This window comes from Echiichthys vipera (assembly GCF_963691815.1).
Source record: "Echiichthys vipera genome assembly, chromosome: 12".
Classification (NCBI taxonomy): Eukaryota; Metazoa; Chordata; class Actinopteri; order Perciformes; family Trachinidae; genus Echiichthys; species Echiichthys vipera.
This window is the reverse complement of record NC_139837.1, coordinates 17,196,127-17,217,040: the sequence shown is the minus strand read 5'-3', so window position 1 is coordinate 17,217,040 and position 20,914 is coordinate 17,196,127. Positions and strand designations below refer to the sequence as shown.

The window sequence follows — 20,914 nt, the reverse complement described above, 5'->3', positions numbered from 1 at the left end:
TATGTTTGCACACATACACAAATGTGTAGAAGACTACATCAAAAAATAAAGTCTAAGGGAATAGACCGGGGGTGTCAAACTCATTTTAGTTCATGGGTCACATACAGCCCAATCTTATCTCAAGTGAGCCGTACCAGTAAAACCACTGCATAATAACCAATAAATAACAACATTTCCATATGTGTCCTTTCTTTTAGTGTAAAGGAATTCATATACTATTAAGTACTATTTTTCAATTTGTCTCAATTTTCAACTGTATTTTGGTCAGGGTAAAAAAAAAAGAAAAAAGGAAATGAGTCTGATAGTGGTGCAGAATATTATATTCCTTGAGCACTAAAAGGTGCTGTGAATACATCTAGCTCACTGGCTTCCCATTTCCCCCTATGAAGACATTTTCCACCTGTGCCTCCTGCATTAACAGCCTACACTTGACAGTGTGTCGCCTGTACGTCAGAACGTGGGATCTATAATAGCGTATCCAGCATTCAGGACAGCAAAAGCCCCAGGGGACACTTCTCTGCAATTTTCACCAGATTGAACCCTTTGGTGGGACTATTTGACACCCCTGGAATACACAAATGATGCCCCCAATGTGTAAATATTGCCAAAATGACCTAGAAATTCAAATAAACTAATGAATTAATGCTGGAATCATTTCATGTTGTTTATCATTATTTGATGATTGATGTGTCTTGGCAAATCTCTGAAACCCAGAGAAATTCATTAAATTTAGCTAAATTACTGGGTGAAATATTAGGCAAATAAATACTGAAACCCAATATCTAACTCATCTAAATTTCTCTGATAAATACAGGAAAGTTGATCATTTTATGGTCATAATTTCTTTGCGGCGTGTTTTTAAAAAGTGTTGGTAAAAGTCATCTTACTGTTCAGGTTTGTCCAGCAGTTTGACTTCATCTTCTTTAGAATTCTCATAATGTTTGGTTATCTTGGTCATCTCATCACTGGTTGCTCTCTATGAAAACACACAACACATAGTCCAAGATCAAGAGGTCTACCAACACAGCTAAATACGCTCAGAAAGCTTTGCAGTGCAACATGCTATGCTGTAATAAAACATTTATACTGATATAATAGGAGACATACAGTATTAAAGTAAAACTAACAAAAAAAAAAAAAATAAGGTTTTCCCTGTTTTCTTTAAATGCTACAGCCTCATGGTTTTCCTTATTACTTAGACAGACTGATCCTTTATACTTACATTTTCATATAAAGCCTCAATGGTCTCTAAATCCACCACAGAGTTGTCCACGGTAAGAACAGCTGGAACAGTAAAAGATATTCATTATAAGCAGTCAGTCTTTTAAATGGATAAGATCTTGGCTAAAGCATGCTGCCTTTTAAGTGCTGCCAGTGCATAAATATCAAACTTATTTTTCCGACGAGTGACGTAAAGTCACGACAGCCTCGTAATTTTATAAAACTCAATAGAACATTATAATAATATAATAAAAATGACAATATTTGACTAAAACCAGTGTGCCATTTACTCACATCTACACTGCACCACACCAACAATCACAGCACATCATCGATTTACCATGTAGTTGAATTATACACCTAGTTTAGAAAATTAGCACAAGGTGGTGAAGCTGGGAGTGTGGCCAGGATGGGAGTGCAAACATATGGAGGTGGAATGGGTCTGAGACTATGGATGCTGAGGCTAACACGGGCAAAACAGAGAGCATGCTTAACCTCTGGACTCAAAGCTAGACCCACCACAGCTGACTGTAAAGATTTTTAGAGTGAGGCAGGAAGGTAAGCGAGAAACAGAAGATGCCCAAGAAGGCAAAAGGAAGAAGGAGAGGAGGGAGAGAATAGGGTAAATAAAGGCTGGCACAGACACACTGAGAAAAAAGTGTGAAAAAGAAGAACGTTTCTGCATGTTTGTCTAGCTTGACTCAGTCAGTAAAAACAAAAGCATGCAGGAAAGGCAGAAGGTAGAGAACAGCACAAAAAGAGAAAGTGACTCCTGTTCTGTGTCTGAGACGTGTCACAGGTTTATGGCTCTGTGAGGGAGGAGGGGACAAGGGCACGGTGGGAGGGATGGCTCCAGTGCTGGCCAAGAACTGATGCAGTGACAACTACACAATAAATGTATTCAGTGTTATAAAGGATTTGTATCAAACCTCCATTCTTTCTATTTAGAGATCATATTGCAATTCAGCTCAGAGTATTGAAAAGTGTCCAAAACCAAAGATTGGCAAGTAATATAGGGAAACTATGCAACTTTACTGCAGGACTGTAAATGTAGTAGCACAAGTAGAGAGAAGTTACAAACTGACTTCAGTAATGCCATCACATAACCAACTATGGCTTAAGTTCATTATTATTAGCTAATATTACATTAGCTTATTAACATTAAAACAAATCTAAACTGGGTAACTTTTGCTGAAACAGCCACTATGGCCACAAGTGATGATTATTCAATGAGAGTAAATGGTAAAATGTATTGTAACAATAGCACAATGTTAACACAGCAAAATCTAGCAAAATATTGCTAATATTAGCTAACATTACATCTGTTTAACATATAAACGTAAAAGCAACCCTGGGTCATTTTGTGGCTAACAGCATCTGTGGCAAATGCGGTAAATGTCAAATGTATTATAACATTAGCCACAATAAAGTACTGGTTATGCCAGACCCAGTTATACCAATCGAGCAATAAAATCCCTGAGAGTTTTGAACTGACAAATTGTATATTTTATTGATTTAATGTTGAATTTGGAAGGAAGGAAGGACGAAAAATGTGTTATTTCATGTTGTTAGTATAGCCTTTAATAATTATCTTGTCTTATAAACTTTAAAGGTTAAGATTAAAACCAAATTGTTGTTAATTCTTTACTGCCAAAATCCATGTATAGTACTTCAAACATTAACACATTTGAGTTTTGGTAAAAAAGTTTCAGGTAGAAAATCATGTTAATGGCAGTACCACAATCGTGTATCAGGCACAGGTAAATGAAACTATTTAAACAACACAGCTAGTCTTTTCAATCACTGCCTCCAGCTAACAAGGTAATACTTTGCGTTCTGGTTCCCAGCTGCTCCTGTTGTAGAGAAGCTGTCAATGTGGTCCCAATGTCTGGATCAGAGAGAACGCTGGAGGTCCATTTCCTACATCTTATTAGAGTGGATTATTCAGTCCCTCAGCCATGCAGCCGTCAATCACACACCAAAGGGGGGCCTGCTTCGGTGTGCACAGGAGCACTCTGATCTGAGGGGAGCCGGATATCTCTCCACACCAACAGATCAAAGCCTGCCTGCCAACTGCCTCACACCCTCTCCTTCCACTTTTCACTCATCAGCTTTGGTGTGGAAGGGCATGTGTGGTGTGTGAACATGTGTATGTGTGCGTGTGGTGAGGTGGTGTGTGGGGGAGAGCCTCCCTTTGCCCTTGAACCATGGTGGCCCTTGAGGTCCCCCAGTCATTCCGACGGGTGCAGTTGACCCCCTCTCTCCCTTAACCAGAGTGCTACCTTCTCGACTCCCCTCCTTCCCTCTCCCTCCCTCCCTCCTTAGTAGCTCTAATTACATTACATGTCCCATGTCCTTTTAATTTGGCAACAAAGGGGAGGCAAGCAGGCGAGGCCAGGGACTGGAGCCCTTAGAAGTGCTTATTAAGGTGCTGTCCTGCATTGTCAGATTCAAATTGTCCATTTCACATACAACCCCCATTAAAGGCACAAGGAAGCAGCCTCACGCTGGGTGTTTTACCAAACCACCTCTACAAACTGACACTGGAACGGAGAGAAAGGGATTGAAGGGAAAGAAAAAAATCTAAACAAAACAGGGCGCCCTGGTGCTTTGTGCTGTTTGGCTTGTGTTTGAGGTCGTTTTATGTGGTAGCGCAGTGTTTGCTCACTGTGGAAGGTGGTTTTGTACATGCTTAGATCATTAGTGGGGTGTCAGTCCCATTAGGCTTGTGGAAACCGTCACTGGCTACAATAAACAGATCTGCTGGCCGCATGCTCAGACTAGCAGGCGGCAGGCACTCTCCGCCAAAGTCCCAGGATAGGACCAATTCCTGGCCCATCTACGTTGTCCCCAAAATACACATTATGTGTTATCACACACAAACACGCCTGCTTTTTCCACAGAACAAGCAAGCACGCAATCAATCCACGCAACTCTTGAAATGAAGGAGATGGCAATTTGATTTTAACCAGTGAAGGAAGGATTTCATGCAGCCTAACAGAAAAACTGAAAGGCTGCTTTTATCCCAGTGTTGCCATCTCACATTTTGACAAATCGAGGCATTTTCTTTCCCACCATGGTAACTGGAAAAATCATCCATGTTCCACTTGTAACACAAATCTTTTTTTTTTAAAAAAGGGTCTCCAGTTACAAATTAGTAGCTGTCAAGTGGTTGGAAATTATTCTCTGCTGCAGGGCTCACTATCTAATCTCTAAAAATAACTACATCTGCAATTCATCAGGAGTCATCCTCAATTTATTGTTAAACGGAACTGTAAATTCAGTTTATTGCTGTTGAATCTAAATGGGAGCTCCTTTCTGAAAGAGATTTAAGTGATATCATAGTGTGCGCATCTCCACATGTTGAGCAGACATCAGAAAATATTTTTCACCTTGCTGAATGTCCTTCATCTCCAGATGCAGGCTCGATATGAGGATGCCAACTGCTTGTGATCGCTTTCCATCCAGCAGCTTGATAATCTTTAAAAACAGAAAATAAATGAATTCATATTACTAATCTGTAAGAGCATTAGTTGGATTCAGTTTAAAAACAACAGTCTGCATTTCAGTTAACCCTTTAATGTTTGAACGACTCCTCGATGGGCCCGGACAACTCCCCCCCCCCCCCCCCCCCCCAGCGGCTATAGTGGACTCAGTTTTAGGCTAAAGTGAATATTAATATACAAAACCGAACAATCTAAGGAATCCATCTGTACCAACCGAAACTTAGGACCTAGCTTATCAGGAAGGGGTATAGATAAAATATAGGTGAAAAACTGGTATGCCCTCATCTCTGATCTCAAGATATCTGAATGAAATGGGTTCTATGGGTACCCCAGTATTTAAATATTTTGAACTGCATAAATTGGGTCAGACTGGAAACCTGAGAGTTGTTGATTCAGTGAGCCCATTTGTTTTAATTTTCCAAGTATATTGACAATAACAGGGTTTTTGAGCAGTTTACACAACAGAATTGCTCGCCATCCCATCACCAAAAAATTTACTTGCAGAAATCTCCAGATGTCAAAGGTTTTTGTCACCAAATCACAGAGTGGGTTTTTTCGATTGTGTTTTACAAGGCCTGGGTGTCTTAATGTGGTACTATGGGGGGATTTTTTTTTTTTTTTACCATTTTAGCAGTTCTCGAATTGTAAAGAAAAAAATGGTAAAATAAGATATCAACTCAAACATTGCCAAAACACCTTATGAGACAGAATAGAGCATGTGAATGGCCTTCATCATCTCATCTCATCATCTCATCTTCATCCGCTTATCCGGGGTCGGGTCGCAGGTGCAGCAGCTTTAGCAGGGGACCCCAAACTTCCCTTTCCCGGGCCACATTAACCAGCTCTAACTGGGGGATCCCAAGGCGTTCCCAGGCCAGCGTGGAGATATAATCTCTCCACCTAGTCCTGGGTCTTCTCCGAGGCCTCCTCCCAGCTGGACGTGCCTGGAACACCTCCCTAGGGAGGCGCCCAGGGGGCATCCTTACTAGATGCCCAAAGCACCTCAACTGGCTCCTTTCAACGCAAAAGAGCAGCGGCTCTACTCAGAGTTCCTCACGGATGGCTGAACTTCTCACCCTACCTCTAAGGGAGACTCAAGCCACCCTCCTGAGAAAACCCATTTCGGCTGCTTGTACCCGCGACCTCGTTCTTTCGGTCATGACCCAGCTTTCAGGGCCATAGGTGAGGGTAGGAACGAAGTTTGACCGGTAGATCGAGAGCTTTGCCTTCTGGCTCAGCTCTCTTTTCGTCACAACTGTGCGGTAGCGCGACTGCAACACCGCCCCGCTGCTCCGATTCTCCAACCAAACTCACGCCCCATCGTCCCCTCACTTGTGAACATGATCCTGAGGTACTTGAACTCCTTCACTTGGGGTAAGGACTCATTCCCTACCTGGAGTAAGCTTCATCATGTGCAGACATAATGCTCCAAGCACTTATACACTCTAAACTTTCAACATGGAATAGGGCCTCGCCAAAACACAATGTTTATTCCTGATTAATGACGATAACAACTTGACACACAGTGCTGAGCATCCCAAATTAATCTTTCAAATGATGCAATACCTCTCCTATGTGACATCTACTGTTGACCTGCCATCTCCCACTGAACCTAGTCCGCCACCCTTACCCCTCTTAAAAAAGAGGGCGACTGCTACTGTAAGGCCTTAATAGGGTTTCAGCCAAGTGCCATATATTAAATAGATTATATGTTTCAAATTTTAACTTATTTTACTATTAATTACTTTCAAATCTAAATCTCTACTCCAAATATACCTCAGGTTTCTTTGTTTATCATCAATACTATTGTCCAAACACAGACATAAAACAAACTGAGGAACAGATGGTGAATTAAAAGTTCATTTCTGTGATGAGAGGCCGGGTGAGATCACTTAGCCACTTCCCCTGGCTGTGGAAGCAGATGATAGATGATGAGCGTGATGGAGCGCCTGAAGCCCCAGTTAGTCTAAGCAGCCTGGTGGAAATCATCTGGATTGACCCGACCAGACTAATCAACACACATTGTCATAACCCATCATTGTGATGCAAACGACTTGGAAATGCGGAGCACGGGCACATAGGCAGGACACACTTTGTCAAGTTGCATCAATGAGGGAGCCAAGTTAAACAGAAAAGCACCTCTTTCAGTTTACCGAAGAACATGTGTGAGATATAATCAAAAAATATCAAGTGAAAGTACAAAGGCAAAAGTGGCACCATAAAAGGACAGTCTAGAAGAGCAAGGCAAAGAGAAGCAGGGCTTTTATAACAAACTATAAATTCACAGGATTTTTATTTGTGCCTACACATGGTCACAATTACTTATGACTGAATTAGCCGTAAAGCCAGAGAGAGTTTTGGCATGGTAAAGCCCCGCTCTAAAAGTTAATGTGTCAGGCTTCTTCATTAGGAATTATGGCGTTGTCGGCTACTGGGCTGTCCAGTGGGAGCTGGAGAGCAGAAGCCTTAGAAGTGGGTATTGCATTACAGGGCGTTAGTGGGTGCCATGCTGCTTCTAGCTCTATTACCTGGATCACTGGGGATCTCCCACTCTGGGGACTTGAGACGGCTGAGTACCAGGCTTTCCCAACACCTCTAATTAACCACTTTGGACGGGCCACTCTAAAAGCAGCCCAGGAACCCTTCCCGCTCACTGTGGCTGCAGAATTCGCCAATTAGCCTAAACGGTAACGTTAATGAGTAAAGACAACTGATGCTGGATGCTTGTTTCAGACACGCAAACAGCTCGGGCAAGCGGAGGGAGCCGCGTGATGCTGATGCTGAGACAGGTAGACACCAATAGCTAACAGCTCCCTCCTGTGGACAAAAGGGAAAACTTTTGAGGCATTTGAAGCTGCTAGGGATATGTGAGTAACACAGACCGGTCAAAGGGATGAGGAGAAAGAAAAGGGGGAAAATGCGAGCAGCCTAAGAAAATAAGCAAAATGATGGAGGGAGGCACTGGGAGTCTCAGCAGTTTGAGCTGAAGCAGGTGGCTGATGTAAGGCGAGGTGGGCAGGGTGATGCCGGTTCAGAGCCGAGGGATAGTTTACACAACCACGGCTGAACAGCCAGCCTACTCCGCGGTGACCGCCTGTCTGACTATCTGTCTGGAATCACCCAGGCAGATGTTACAATAACAAGTACATCAAGACTTCCCATCAATAACCAGCTACAGTACACTCCACAAGCCCAGTCTCACCCAATGGTGTTAATCTTACACCCACTCTCCAACGTCATAGCCAGAGCTTCAAATATGTCTTTAATAAACGCACCGTGATTGCTCATAAGTCATTCCCATAAACCGGTTAAAGCTGCTGTTTGTTTAAGGAGATCCACTATGTATAAACTTGATACACGTTGGACTTATGTGGGTAGAGGAAATTGCTGTTATTGTGTTTACTGATGTGCATACTTGTTCACATACTAACTCAACAGTTGGCTCGATTGATTTCCTAATTTTCATCCATTTCTCCCTCCCTTCTAATCCTTCAATCAAGAATGCACCAATATGCCAGACCCCCCCCCACCACACACACACACACACACACGCACAAACTCCTATAGGTGCCCTGTCTTCATTGTCTCCTCTAGCCAGTGGAGTGGAGCCACATGCCTGCAATTATACCCCTGGTCCAGTCCGGTCCAGTCTGGTCTGCTCGGGTGGGAGAGTTCTCTTCCATGTCATCTCCTCTGCTTTGATATGCTAATCAGCAGAGCGAGAAGGGCTCCAGAGTAAACAAGAGCTTTGATTTTTCTATGGCACACATGATAAAGATTAACTTACTCATGTAGGCATTGGCTGCATCCCCCGAGTTTCAACTTTTGGCGTGTGGAAAATGGGGAAGTGGCTCATATGCATAATGTACACACACATTCCATTCCCTCCCACTCATCTCCTCTCGCCGAACACCGCCCCGGGCTGTGGTGTTAGCATGATCTGGCAACACTTTCTGAGCAAGTGCATGATGACTCGTGAGGACGTGCCGTCATCACACACGTGCGATCAAGCGTACGGACGCACGCACACACAGCCGGCGCGTACGCAAACATACACAGAAACAAACAAACAAACAAGGTTGCTGTAATATACAGTACACAAATATATACACAGATTCAATGGAACATTATATGTGAATTCTGTGCTGACAGAGACGGGTCGTCTGCGAGTATCAGCAGTAGTTGCGCAGAGGGACATGTTTGGTCAGATTCTGCAGAGTAGCCATGTTAAGGCTCCCCTCAACTCTAGCCAGGGCAGGTATCCAACAAACTTGTGAGGCTCACACTAAGAACGCTCTAATGAGACAAATTAAAAGGAAAAGAGTTCATGGTTAAAATGGGAATATGACAGATTTAATAAGAGTCTCATTACTTAACAGCGATGTGTACAAGCAGCTCTAAAGTATTCTCATGGAGGAATCAAAAATAAGGATCTTCTCAGTAACAAGTTATTCTAAAGAGATTTTTTTCTCTCTCTTTAAATGAAGTCAGTTTTATTAAATCTTCAAGATCTCGAGTGACAACAAAAATCAACTACAGCTGAAACAATTGGTCAATAAATAAAGTAGTCGATTGTCAGAAAATTTATATTTTTATACTTTTTTAGTACATTGGGGATAACTTTGTGTTTTGGACTGTTGGTCCAGGGATTTATGATGAGCAGTGTTTAATTTTCTATTTGTAAACATCCTATAGAGCAAATGATTTAGTGATTCACTAAAAATAACCTGTAGATTAATCAATAATGAGAATAACTGTTAGCTCTTAAACTAACAACAAGAAACAGCTAACGATATAAATAGGGATGAAAAGATTGGACATTGGCTGACATTGTACATTTTTTCTTTTAAAAAGCCATCCCATTTTGTCCTTATTTAGTTTTTATGTTTTTATTCAGTCCACCTTTATGATCCATTGCCCCTCAGCTCAGTAGCACTTTGTCGCTTACCCTGCTCTTATCCCTTCATCCCAAAAAATCTGTTTCTCCTCCTTCTTCAATGCTTCCCTTCCTTTCCTTCCCATCCGTAAACCAGCTGAAATTCTTGGAAGCCATCATCAGATGATGATTACGATGATTTCTCTCTCAAACTCTCCCTTTAACTCAGCGTATAAACCTTCAGGGATAAAAAATGATTAAGTAAACAAGTTTCTTTTATTGTGACGACCATTCCAGCGAGTTGGACTTGTGAGCGGGCTGAAAACAACCATGCCTTCACGTATTCACTTCCCCTCTTTAATCGTAGACTTGGACTCTGAATGCTCTCGCTGGCTCTAAACACAGACCTTTATATTAAATATAAGACTCCTGTCTAATCACAGTGCTGGGGACACAATGTCTAAACATAGATATAAACCACAGTGTACACTATCTAAACTAGAGAACATACAGGTCCTTCTATCACATCAAAAAAAGCCAAATGCTATGTTGGACATGGAGTTTTTTTTCCCTTTTTGACTGATATGCGTTTGCCTCAACAGTGTTTCCATTAGTGGGGTCAAACCTTTTCCAGGCTGATGTAAGCCCATGCAGGAGACAGTTGGCAAGATTTGTGTCTGAATGTGGCTGTCTGAGTTGGATCAAATGTTGGACAGTTTGCTGCTTTAGAGTGACCAGACTGAATGGAGAGATCTGAGCATTGAGTTCAGAACCACACGCACGCACGCACACACACACAAGCACACACACACTCTGCAGCGGTGTGGAGCCTTAACAAATTGATCAGCATAGGGGATGTGTATGGATTTAGAGAGGAGAGTCTGGAGCAGTGGCCGATTTTTAACTGCTTGGACGCCACAGTGAGGAGCGCAGGGCAGCCAGGATGCTGATTCAGCACTGGCTGCAGGAGAGGTGCAGAGTTGCAGCATTTGACAGGACATCAACAAAGTCTGTCTTTGTTGGGTGGGGGTAGGGGAGCAGGAGATCAATCTGGCAAAAAAGCACACCGACTTTTCTACACTTGTTTCATCTTTAAATAAAAAATGATTCTGAATCCCTACTGACATTACAATCTTGTACAGTTAGCTTGGCTTGCACAGAAAAAAAAAAAAAAAAAGCAAGGGAGTGAACTCATAAACTGATAGCCGGTGTTGGCCCAGTGCAAGACCTGGCAACTGCAGTCTGGAGGAGGACTTGATGAGTCCCAATCCATTTCTTCCTGCTTTACCGCTTGTTATTTCTTTCTTTGATTTATGATTGAACATGACAGCATACAAAAAGACTTTTGTAAACAAAACTTGATAAGAAAGTGCGCCAAGAATGCCCTCAGGTGGACTCAGCGGGAAAATGAAAAAGAGAAAAACAGGTGTTTAATTGTGCTTTCCACACAACTGACATTGTGGAAAAACTGAGAAAAATAAGAATAGAAAGAAAGTGAATCTACCTTCTTAGTTTTGGCTTTCTTCTCGTACGTGTCAGACAGGGGCTTCTTCTTTGGCTGCGGCGTGGCCTTGGAGAAAAGATCTTCAAACTCATTGGCGTTGACGATGTTTGGTTCCTCCAGTGAACCCCAGAGTGTGTTGTTGCTGGAAAATTATGTGAAGATTTGAAATTTGTGATTTATCTTATGCAGCTTAATCTGAGACTCACAGTTACAGTGGCTCATCGGGCAGGCTAGAAACATCTAGGTTACTTTTCTGTGAGCTAAACAAATGGTGTGTTCCATTTGTGGAAGCTTATTTCGTGTTTATTCAACCTTCCCACTGCTTTTTATTTTCCATTTCGCTGTCCCACAAAACTTGGCAGGAATAACCGCAATCTCAACTTTAAAAAGCACTGTTTATGACCTAGGTGATAAAAATAACAAAAGTTTAAGACAAGCTTGTTTCTCTAATAAAGGAACATTTCCAGCAAATGGACGAGAATATGGAAGGCAATGTTGTGTTTCAGAAGTTGCTGAGTAACATGGGAAAAAACAAACAGAGGCAGAAATAAGAACAAGAGGTGTCTAAAGTCAAGAGGATGTCCAGGAATTAAACACTCTGTTGCTGTTACCATCACATCTGTCTCTGCTTTCCTTGTCCAAATCTATTAATAAAACAGACATCAAGAGAAGAGAGTTAAAGGCTCGCTAACAAATAAACTTATTCAAAAGAATTATTTTGGAATTACATCCATAATACACTACACATGTCTAACTAACTCGTCGCAGGTCACTTTTAAATGCCATTAGATCTCATCTGTGAGTGCATGAGACTGGCAGGTCCATCTCCCCATGTATAGAGAAACTGGACACATTAACATAAGCGCCAGTGACTCAATTAGGGTCGAGTAAGTACAATTGTTTTTGCTTGCAGTTGGCCTGTTGCAGTGGTGAGAGCATCTGGGGCAGCCAAGAGGATTTCTGTTGAAGACATAATGATACTGTCCTAAAATCTGCATTCGATTTTGCACTCCTTTCTGAGAGAATGAGGAAAATAAGCCGACTCTGATCTGTGCAGGAAAACTAGCTCGGAAAAGAAAATTACATCCAAACCCCAAGAAATATTTCCATGCAAGACAACATTCTAATTGACCGGATTATGACTATAATTGAGCTTGAATCCCCCTTAAAGCTCTGCTCCTTTTTCTTTAAGCAACTTCCCGAGAAAGTTTGTCTCACATTGCCAACCGTACTTTGTATTTCGGCTTACATTTAGACACATGGCATCATTTCAAACATTACACTGTTCCCCCCTCATAACTCAGAACCTCACACCATTAACAGAGATCACACTGCTGATCCAGCTATAGTTAAACATCTGACCCATTTAATGCCCCTTAACTTGGCCCTTTACAGTTAAATTTATAGCTGACATGAAACTGCTGTAGTGTTGTCAGCCCGTCCTCCCACAGAGAGTGAGAGTGAGAGAGTGAGAGAGTGAGAGAGTGAGAGAGAGAGCGAGAGAGAGAAAGAGAGAGAGAGAGAGAGAGAGAACCACAACTCAGTTTCCCCACTAATTCAGCCATGGAAATACAAGGCCATAAAGCTGGAAGCCTGGCACTCAGAGGAAACAACCACAGCCACTGTAAATGGGCTGGATAATCCACTTACAATTACAGAGTATCTCTATAGGGCTAGTACACGAGAAAGAGCGCAGCGCTGGTTCACCAACCATATATTTTTATATCTCTCTGAACAGGAGTGTTACGGGTTAAACTAAAGACCCCATTAGACCAGGGCCAAAGAAGCCTAGAGCTTCATTAGTGAAGCGATAACAATTCAACTCTTACAGCTTGGTCTCCAAGGTTGTTTTTTTTAAAACGTCACTTTTATGACATTCTGCAGTAATGAAAATCAAGTTATTCAATTATTACGGCAATAAATAATACATGCAAATGTTAACTGAGGTTATGCGAGCCCTAGGCTTTCTGAAGCTTTGGGTTTAAATCAGTTCAGGGGAAGAAATGCAAGTGTGTTAACTTAAAGGATTATTCCAGTTTCAACAATTTGAGTCTTATTTTCATTTTTTATAAGTTATAATAACATGGAACTCACTAAAGTTATTTCTGATACCTAGGAACATCTCTACATTGTCCAACAGACAATTAGAGAGGTTGTAAACAACTCAATAGTTAAACCATTTTATTTCATGGTCAAAATTAAAGCGAGAATTTCCAAAATGTTGACAGTAATCCCTCACTGAATAGGGAAATTGTGCACACACAACTATGGTAAGTACAGTAGATCAAAGATGAACCAGGAATTCAGTCTGTTAAGTATGTGGCATGACGTATAATGTTATTTTTTCAAACTGAAATGATGGCCCAAGCACTGAAAATAAGACCCAAGTTGTAAGCTACTGCAATTACCCTTTATGAGAAATATACTGTAAGTAAACGTAAGCAATGTTCCACATACTTATTGTCCTGTATCTGTATTCTGGTCCAGTACAGAGGCTTCATGGGACAGGCTGGCTCAACGGCAACTTTCCTTGGGGCCTTCTCCACATTCTGGCTGAAACTGAAGCCCCCAGCAGGGGGAGGGGGTGGCGGGCCACAGCCTGGAGGAGGAGGAGGAGGAGGTGGACCAGCTCCAGGTAGGCCAGGAGGGGGAGGAGGAGGAGGTGGACCTGCTCCAGGTAGTCCAGGAGGGGGAGGTGGTGGGGGAGGTGGCGGCGGTGCTCCGATGTTGCCTGGCAAAGGGGGAGGAGGAGGAGGAGGTGGAGGTGGGGGTGGTCCTCCTGAGAGGCCTGGCGGGAGAGGGGGAGGAGGTGGCGGGGGTGGGGGTGGACCAGAAGGCCCCGGGGCCGTTTCAGCTTTCAGGTTAAGTCCAATAGAGTCCAAGTTGAGTTTTTTCGGCACATTCTGGTTGGGGCTTTGGCTGCCACCGTCACCCTCAGGGCTCTTGATGAAGGTCTCCCTGTCAGTCTGGATACTCACAGTGCGGCAGGTCTTGGGTGTCAGGTCATCTGCAGTGGACACAGCAACGTCGCGAATCTCACCCCGCTCCTGACCTGGATTATACACCTTGTCTCTTTGTAGCTTAACAATAACTTGTTCCAGGTGTGATATTGAAACAGCACTCTCCCCTCGCAGTTGGAAGATTTGAAGCTCAAAGTCAGACTGTAAGCACCAAGAGCAGAATGCCAGAAACAAAACAAATGCAGAGTATCAGAAACTTCCCTAACTTCCCCTAACATAACATTATGAGACCATTTAAGGTGATTGACAATGCATTTCCTTGAATGAACTTGGATTTAAGTGTTTAATTATTCATCAAAAGGGTCTTCATGATTCCTGGTTAAAAAATAACAATACATGTTTTTTTCAGCTTTGTTTTGAACTTCATTCCCATTAAATTCAAAGCAAAGCAATACAAAGCAATCAGATGCTAATATCTGACAGTGATAATCTGGTTCAATTTTCGTTTGACATTTCAAACAATGAAAAGCAATCCCACCAAAGCGAAATATCGGTTTGATACAGAAAGGAAATGTTTTTGCAATAAATCTTACACATGTTTCTTATTAACGCGTGTCAGTTTAGAAATAGCATTAGGCACGTTCCCACCCTTTCTTGTGGGCTGAGTGCGGTACATGTTTCTCAGTGTCAGCATCACTCCTTTAAAAAGGTCGACGACAAATTAAAGGCTTTAAGCAGACAGGCTGAGAAACCAACTCTGAGGTCAGACTTTTCAAGGAAACAGTCCATAAAGCAAATTATCAGTGGTACAAATTATGTGACACGACCACAACTATGTTCCTTTAGTTTTCCAAGGAAATACAATAAGTTTGACTCTCGATTAATTTGACAGACGAGGAAAAACACCTGTGAAACACTGTTCCTAGCCTCTCATTTTGATGAATGAAACAGACGTTTAAAATGGATTTGGAATGACAGGAAAAGATTTGGAAACAATATAATTATACATATTACAGATAAATAATAGATCGTTTAGATTTTATTTCACTGACAGTGCAGTTTTAATTTAGCGTGACGTAATTTTTTTCCCTCCATTTTATGTCTCTGAAATAATGAACTTAAGCTTCATTTTTTTGTATAAAAATGCAAAAAGTCAAGTTAAAAGTAATAGATCAGGACATTAAGCCATTATGAAAGTTAGTTAATTCAAATTATACAACATCTCTCTATTATGAAGACACACTTCAACTACATTTTACAGAAATTTCTAGTCCAATTTAAGACTCTAGTTTTTTATTTTAATTGTGAACAACATTGCATATTGTTACTCTAGAAATGTAAATGTACAACACAACTTTTAAAACATCTTATACCCAATTCTGGGCAACTTCAAAACATGCGATATCTTAAACCTTCTACTGCTGTAAGGGAATATCCAGCAGAGTTTTACACCAGTCCAGCTGCCACACTTGAACATTTCATGCTTACTTAGTGCCATCTTGTGTTCAGGTGAGTCAACTGCTACGTCAGACTAGATATTCCAACATTTTTAGTCCATTACTGTCACAATGTATTGCTAAACTTTATTTCAAATATCCCAAATATTAGTTTCAGTTATATGTCATATGATAACTTACATGCATCCTCTCCAGATCTTCCTTGCACTCTCTCTTAAGCTGCAAGAGGGCAGCCTGGTGCTCTGAAAGGAGGAAGGACAAGGACACTTGTATGATGACACAAACTCATTCTGTTTGTCACAACCTCTGTTGGCAGTTTTGATTTATTATATATACACACACACACTGGAGTGTAAAATCGATTCAATAATCATAGTTCATTGCTGGTGTTTTTCTTCATTATTTATAGATTGAGAAAACAGAGTTATAGTTATGTTTTCTTGAGTTACAGGCGACAAAGATTGGCATGGTAAATATGTGTGGCTGGTTAGTGGTAAGATTCTTTAGAAGGGTGGGTAGCTTTCACTGTGAAAGGACATATTTTAACCCAACCAACTAGTTTTTAAATCATGCCGCTGGCTCAAAATAAATCGCAAACAAAACATTTTGTCAAGTCAAAACTGTTGAGCTGTTGGTTCTAAAAATATGGCAACAGGGAAGTGAAAAGATCACCTGCTATCAGGCTTTCATTTCATTTCATTCGAGGTCAAGACTGTTGAGTGTGGGGCTCATTTTTATATTTCTGAGTCTTAATTCTAAGACTAAATCAAGGTGACATGAAGAAAATTATCCTGTTTGGGATTGATGCACTACCATAGACTATCTATGAACTCACCCATAAGCTATTTGCTGTAATGAGTAACACTGAACTGCAGCAATGTATAATCAGAGTCAATGATTAGAAGCAGGTGGATCTTATGAAAGTACTATAACTTTACTTAATAGTCAATTATGTGCATTATTTTATCAGCATTCTAAGCTAGGGTCATACAGTATGTGTGTGGTGAAATAGTGTTTGAAATAAATGCGTGTTTATCTATATGGCTCACAATCTGGACTTTTACTCTGCTTTTGAAGCTCCACGCATATTATTCTCTTATGCAAGAGCAAAGCCTGATCCGGGAGCACCAATACAAAAGAATAATCCACATTTGCTTGTCTTAATCTATTCTCTGGGATGAAGCTGCACCAAACAGAACACCCAACAGCTGTTTCTCTTCTGCTGCTATGCACTGTACACTTTCCGTTCAACACAATTTCACAATACCCAGAACAGAAAGCTTGTTCCTTTGTAATTTAATCAGCCCATCAACAGACGTGTGTATTTAATCTGTGTGTCATTACACCTTTAGTGAAGAAGATGGGCCAAACATGGCGTGCTGCCCAGAGTATACGTGATTCTATTAACTGTTTTTTTTTTTAACCGGCAACACCCACACACGCAATCCTGTGGTGTCCCAAAACAGCAACCACACAAACAGCAGCATTAAGGTGTACACAGACTCACTGTGTTCTTAAATTGATTTAAAGGCTGTATTACACCTTGCTGATAAGCTCGCTCTGCATGACTTGCCTTGAGTTTGTAGATGTTCAAAGGTTCTACTTTTGTTTCAGTGCTCACAAGAAATCCATATAACAATACTATGACATAAATACTACCATTATCCACAAAGTTAATCAGTGTGGGGTCTGTTAGTGTAAGCTTGACCAGTGTGATCCCGTCAGCATTCCTGATCTTAGATCGACAACAGTGTCTAAAGCACCAAGCTTGAGGTTCTTACCTGCCTCGGTGTATTTAAGCCCCATCTTCTCTTCCTCATCTTTAGTTTTGGGCGGGGGCCACACAGCCTGTAGACGTCCTGGGGTCCGGTCCTCACTGTCTGCCGGGGAGGTGACCTCCGTCTGTGAGGAGAAGACATATCCATAAACATCAGCCCTGGCAAATGCAATGACACAGCCGCACCAATTTGCAATTTGTACAAACCACATTCATACCAAATTTCCAATACATAAGCAAATAATTGTGTGTTGTTGTGATTTAAAATAATTGTGATTTCATACATTAGCCTCTATGGGACGGTTGAGTTCCTTGCTCGGGGATTTAGAAGCTCTCTCAAAAATAGACCTCAGACTATCCTTGTCATTCTTGATTTTCTTTCTAACGGCCTCCAAATCCACATCTTCAGTTTTTTCCTTTTTGACAGTTTTGGGCCCAAAGATGTTCCTAAAGGTTTCATAGGCCAGGTCTGAGGTCTTCTTTTTCTCTGGTGGGGATGTGAGAGATTCTGGGACAGGAATGTTCTCTCCCACAACTACTTCTCCATTCTCAGACTCTTTATTGCCATTTTGAGCATCAGCATCCTGGCCGTCACCTGACTTTTTGGTCTCATCGTGGTTGTCTAGGTTGAGCAGCTGACTGAAGTTTCCCATTGCAGTGCTTTTAGATTCCCCGAAGGGTTTAGGCTCTGTGAGTCTTTTGACTGGAGTGGCTGTCTTCTGCTCGGGGAATAGCTTGGTTTTGTTTACTGTCTTCTTTAGGCTGAGCAGGGCCAAGTCAGCATCCTTCTCACTCTGCTTAATCTCTGACACCGTCTCCCTGTCTTCCCCCACTGCTCCTTTCTTCAGCACCCGCAACCCACTAAAGAGAGCCGGCATCTGGAAGGAAGGGGACGAAGAAAATGCTGTGCTCCTGGATGGGGACGAGTTAGAGGAGGGTACAATGGATGAAGCTGGAGGTGGTGTGTTTGCTTCCGGTGTTTTTGGAGCAGTTGGGCGCTGTGAGACAGGACTGGCACTTGGCTGGATGTCACCTCGGGACCCTTCAGGAGTAGATGACAGTGGCGGGTGATTTGTGATACCAGCACAGTCCAACTGCTTCTCTGGACTAAAGGATGATTGGACAGAACCTTGAGGAGTCTTAGGGCTGGAGGGAACAGAGGAGGACACATGGCTGGAGAGAGGTCCCTCAGTCTCCCCCTCAGCCTCAGGCTTTTGCTTAGGTGTCTCCTTCTGGGTACTATCTAAGTCCTCTGTCTGCTTTAAATGAGATGTTGTGGCATTGCTACGACCTGAGGCTTTCAAAGCCAAATCTTCAGAGATGACAGAAGGGACAGGCAGAGAACAATTTATTACAGCAGTTCCCACGTTGTCGCTACTTTTCTCTCCAGCACCAGATGTTTCAACATCCAAAGACACGGCGGTGGTGCTCTCCTTGGAACTGCCATCATCTCCCTGTTTGGAAACTGAAGAGACCAAAACTGACCTAGAGTCAGTTCTGCTGGTGAACCGGTTTGAATATAGAATAGCTTCTATGCGGGCTCTCTCCTTAAATTTGTGCGTTCTAAACACAGGCACTTGGTACACAGCCTCTGCCTCCCCGGAATCTTTTGGCTCATTTCCATCATCATGGTCCGATGTATTATTGTCCTCCTCATGCTTCCTGGTCTTGGTAAGCTTTTCCGATGGACTAGTGCTGCTATGAGCCACCACCTGATCCTCATCATCACTATACGTTTCCACCATCCTAACCTTGACCAGATCTAGGTCGACTGAGGCTCTAGCTGTGGCTTCAACTTGGTTGCCAGACTCCTTGCAGGTTTCCAATGATTCGGCTCTGTGCCCTGTATCACAGGAAGTCTCATTATCTTGGAACTTGTTCTCACTGTCAGTAGCTTGATCGGCTCCAGGAAGAGGATTCTCCTCATCTGACAGCTCCTTGAAAGACGTCAGCAGAGCCGTGTCGATGTCTGAAGAGGCAGATCTATCTCGACCGAAGAAACTGCTGAAGACATTCAGGAAGGAACTAGTGGGCTGCTTCCCCGGTCCTTCTGGGTTATCACTTGTGCTGTCCATTTTTGATCAAAGTGTCACACCAACGCAGAGCAAAGAGAGGCAAACCAAAACAGGTAGCACCAAAGTGTCCATTGAAAATGTCACAAATGTCCCCACCCTCAGTTTTCCAAGCTGCTCCTAGTGCTCGCTGGGAACAAAAGGCCTTTGTATGGATAAATCGCCCCAGCTCCTTTTACCTCATGTATTCCTGTTTAGTGAAACACAAACAGGTTCCATGTAGTAGACCATCATAATATCACATAAAGTCTACTCCTGACTGTATGTTGTCAGTAGTATAGTTCAGCCTCCTCTGTGTGAGCAAGATTCCCATGACTCTGCAAGTGAAGTCAAGCTGTTCAGTGGCTGGAAGCATATCCTGCTGTAATCTCCCTGGGAGAGCAGGAGAGCAGGGTTCACCTGTCTTTCACAAAAGCATTCACTGCTGGTCCAACAAGTCGAACGATAGTATCCATAAAGTTGTGGGCAATCCTTCCCTATGTGCAGGTTTACAGTCTGGATTCCATGACTGTACTTCCAGTTTGTCTCAGTCTTCTTTAACTTCTCTCTCAGTTCACAGGAAAGCCCTGTGTGCGGTTGTGTGAGAAAAAAAAAACTCAGGTCGGGAAAAAAAGTGTCTCACTGGTCTACCCAGTCTGGGGACGCCTCCCTTCAGGTTCCTCCCTTCCTGGGAGGGGACCTGCAGAGCCCGGCACTCAGGTGTCCAATTACCTCTGCTCACTTCCGTAAAATGGCTTTGAAGGTAACAGTACAGAGAGGAGGAGTCAGACTTTGGTCAGGTGGAGAGTTGGAGAGGTCCATTAGCTCAGCATTGCACCATTAAGCGGTGAGCTACTGCAATATGGGGCTTAAGAGGTGGTGATTAGTCAGCCTTGCCTGAGTCAGCTCTAGCTAACATGCTAAGAGGCTAACATGTTTGATTACTGTAGCAGCTCATGAACACCCAGACAGTACAGTGAGGGAAAAATACATTTTCACTTACCATAATTCTGTATTTACTGAACACTAACAGTTTTGATTCAAACTGGAAATTTAGTTTTGAGGACACTTTTTTTCTTGAGAAAAGAGTCATAAAAAGTTTGCAAGCTAATGTTAGCTGACTATTAAATCTGTGTGGGAACCACCTTAATAAAGCAAATGTTTTTATGAGAAACTAAAAAACAGCAGAAAAAAAACACTAAAATCTTCTGTGGCATCTGTTCAGCATTCTTCAGACTGTGGTTGCCCTTAGCAACCAAAGGTCACCCTCCATGAATGCATTCCTTCAGACTGCCTGGCTGTTTCAGCTGAACCAAGGGGTGGGCTATATTTCTACAGGCAGCTTTTCAAATATTTTGAATCCAGTTTTATGATGTTTTGAAATACTATTGTCTCCCCCGACACAGGACTAATACCTAATAATCAATTGATGTTCAGAGAAACAACTGAAAGACAAATGAGAAATTTACATTTTTTCCAAGATTCAAAATGGTGAAAATGGAGATTATGAATCCAGCACAGAACTGCATGAATGATTGAAATAATATTGTAAAAGTATGTCC

General features: G+C 42.3%; 1 protein-coding gene across 2 annotated transcripts in view; it reads right to left on the bottom strand.

Annotated features, from left to right (window-relative positions):
• The window catches only part of LOC310954973 (formin), a 39,207-nt gene extending 19,261 nt beyond the window's left edge, over positions 1-19,946 (bottom strand). For both annotated transcript variants that reach the window (XM_083924677.1, XM_083924678.1), the window contains exons 1-8: positions 17,586-19,946; positions 17,306-17,426; positions 15,705-15,766; positions 13,565-14,268; positions 11,108-11,249; positions 4,614-4,701; positions 1,223-1,284; positions 888-976 (exon numbers count right to left, since the gene is read on the bottom strand). In XM_083924677.1, the coding sequence (XP_083780803.1) occupies positions 888-976; positions 1,223-1,284; positions 4,614-4,701; positions 11,108-11,249; positions 13,565-14,268; positions 15,705-15,766; positions 17,306-17,426; positions 17,586-19,376 (3,059 nt within the window). In that variant the 5' untranslated portion in view covers positions 19,377-19,946. The remainder of the gene's footprint in view (positions 1-887; positions 977-1,222; positions 1,285-4,613; positions 4,702-11,107; positions 11,250-13,564; positions 14,269-15,704; positions 15,767-17,305; positions 17,427-17,585) is intronic.
• Positions 19,947-20,914: the final 968 nt, after the last annotated feature.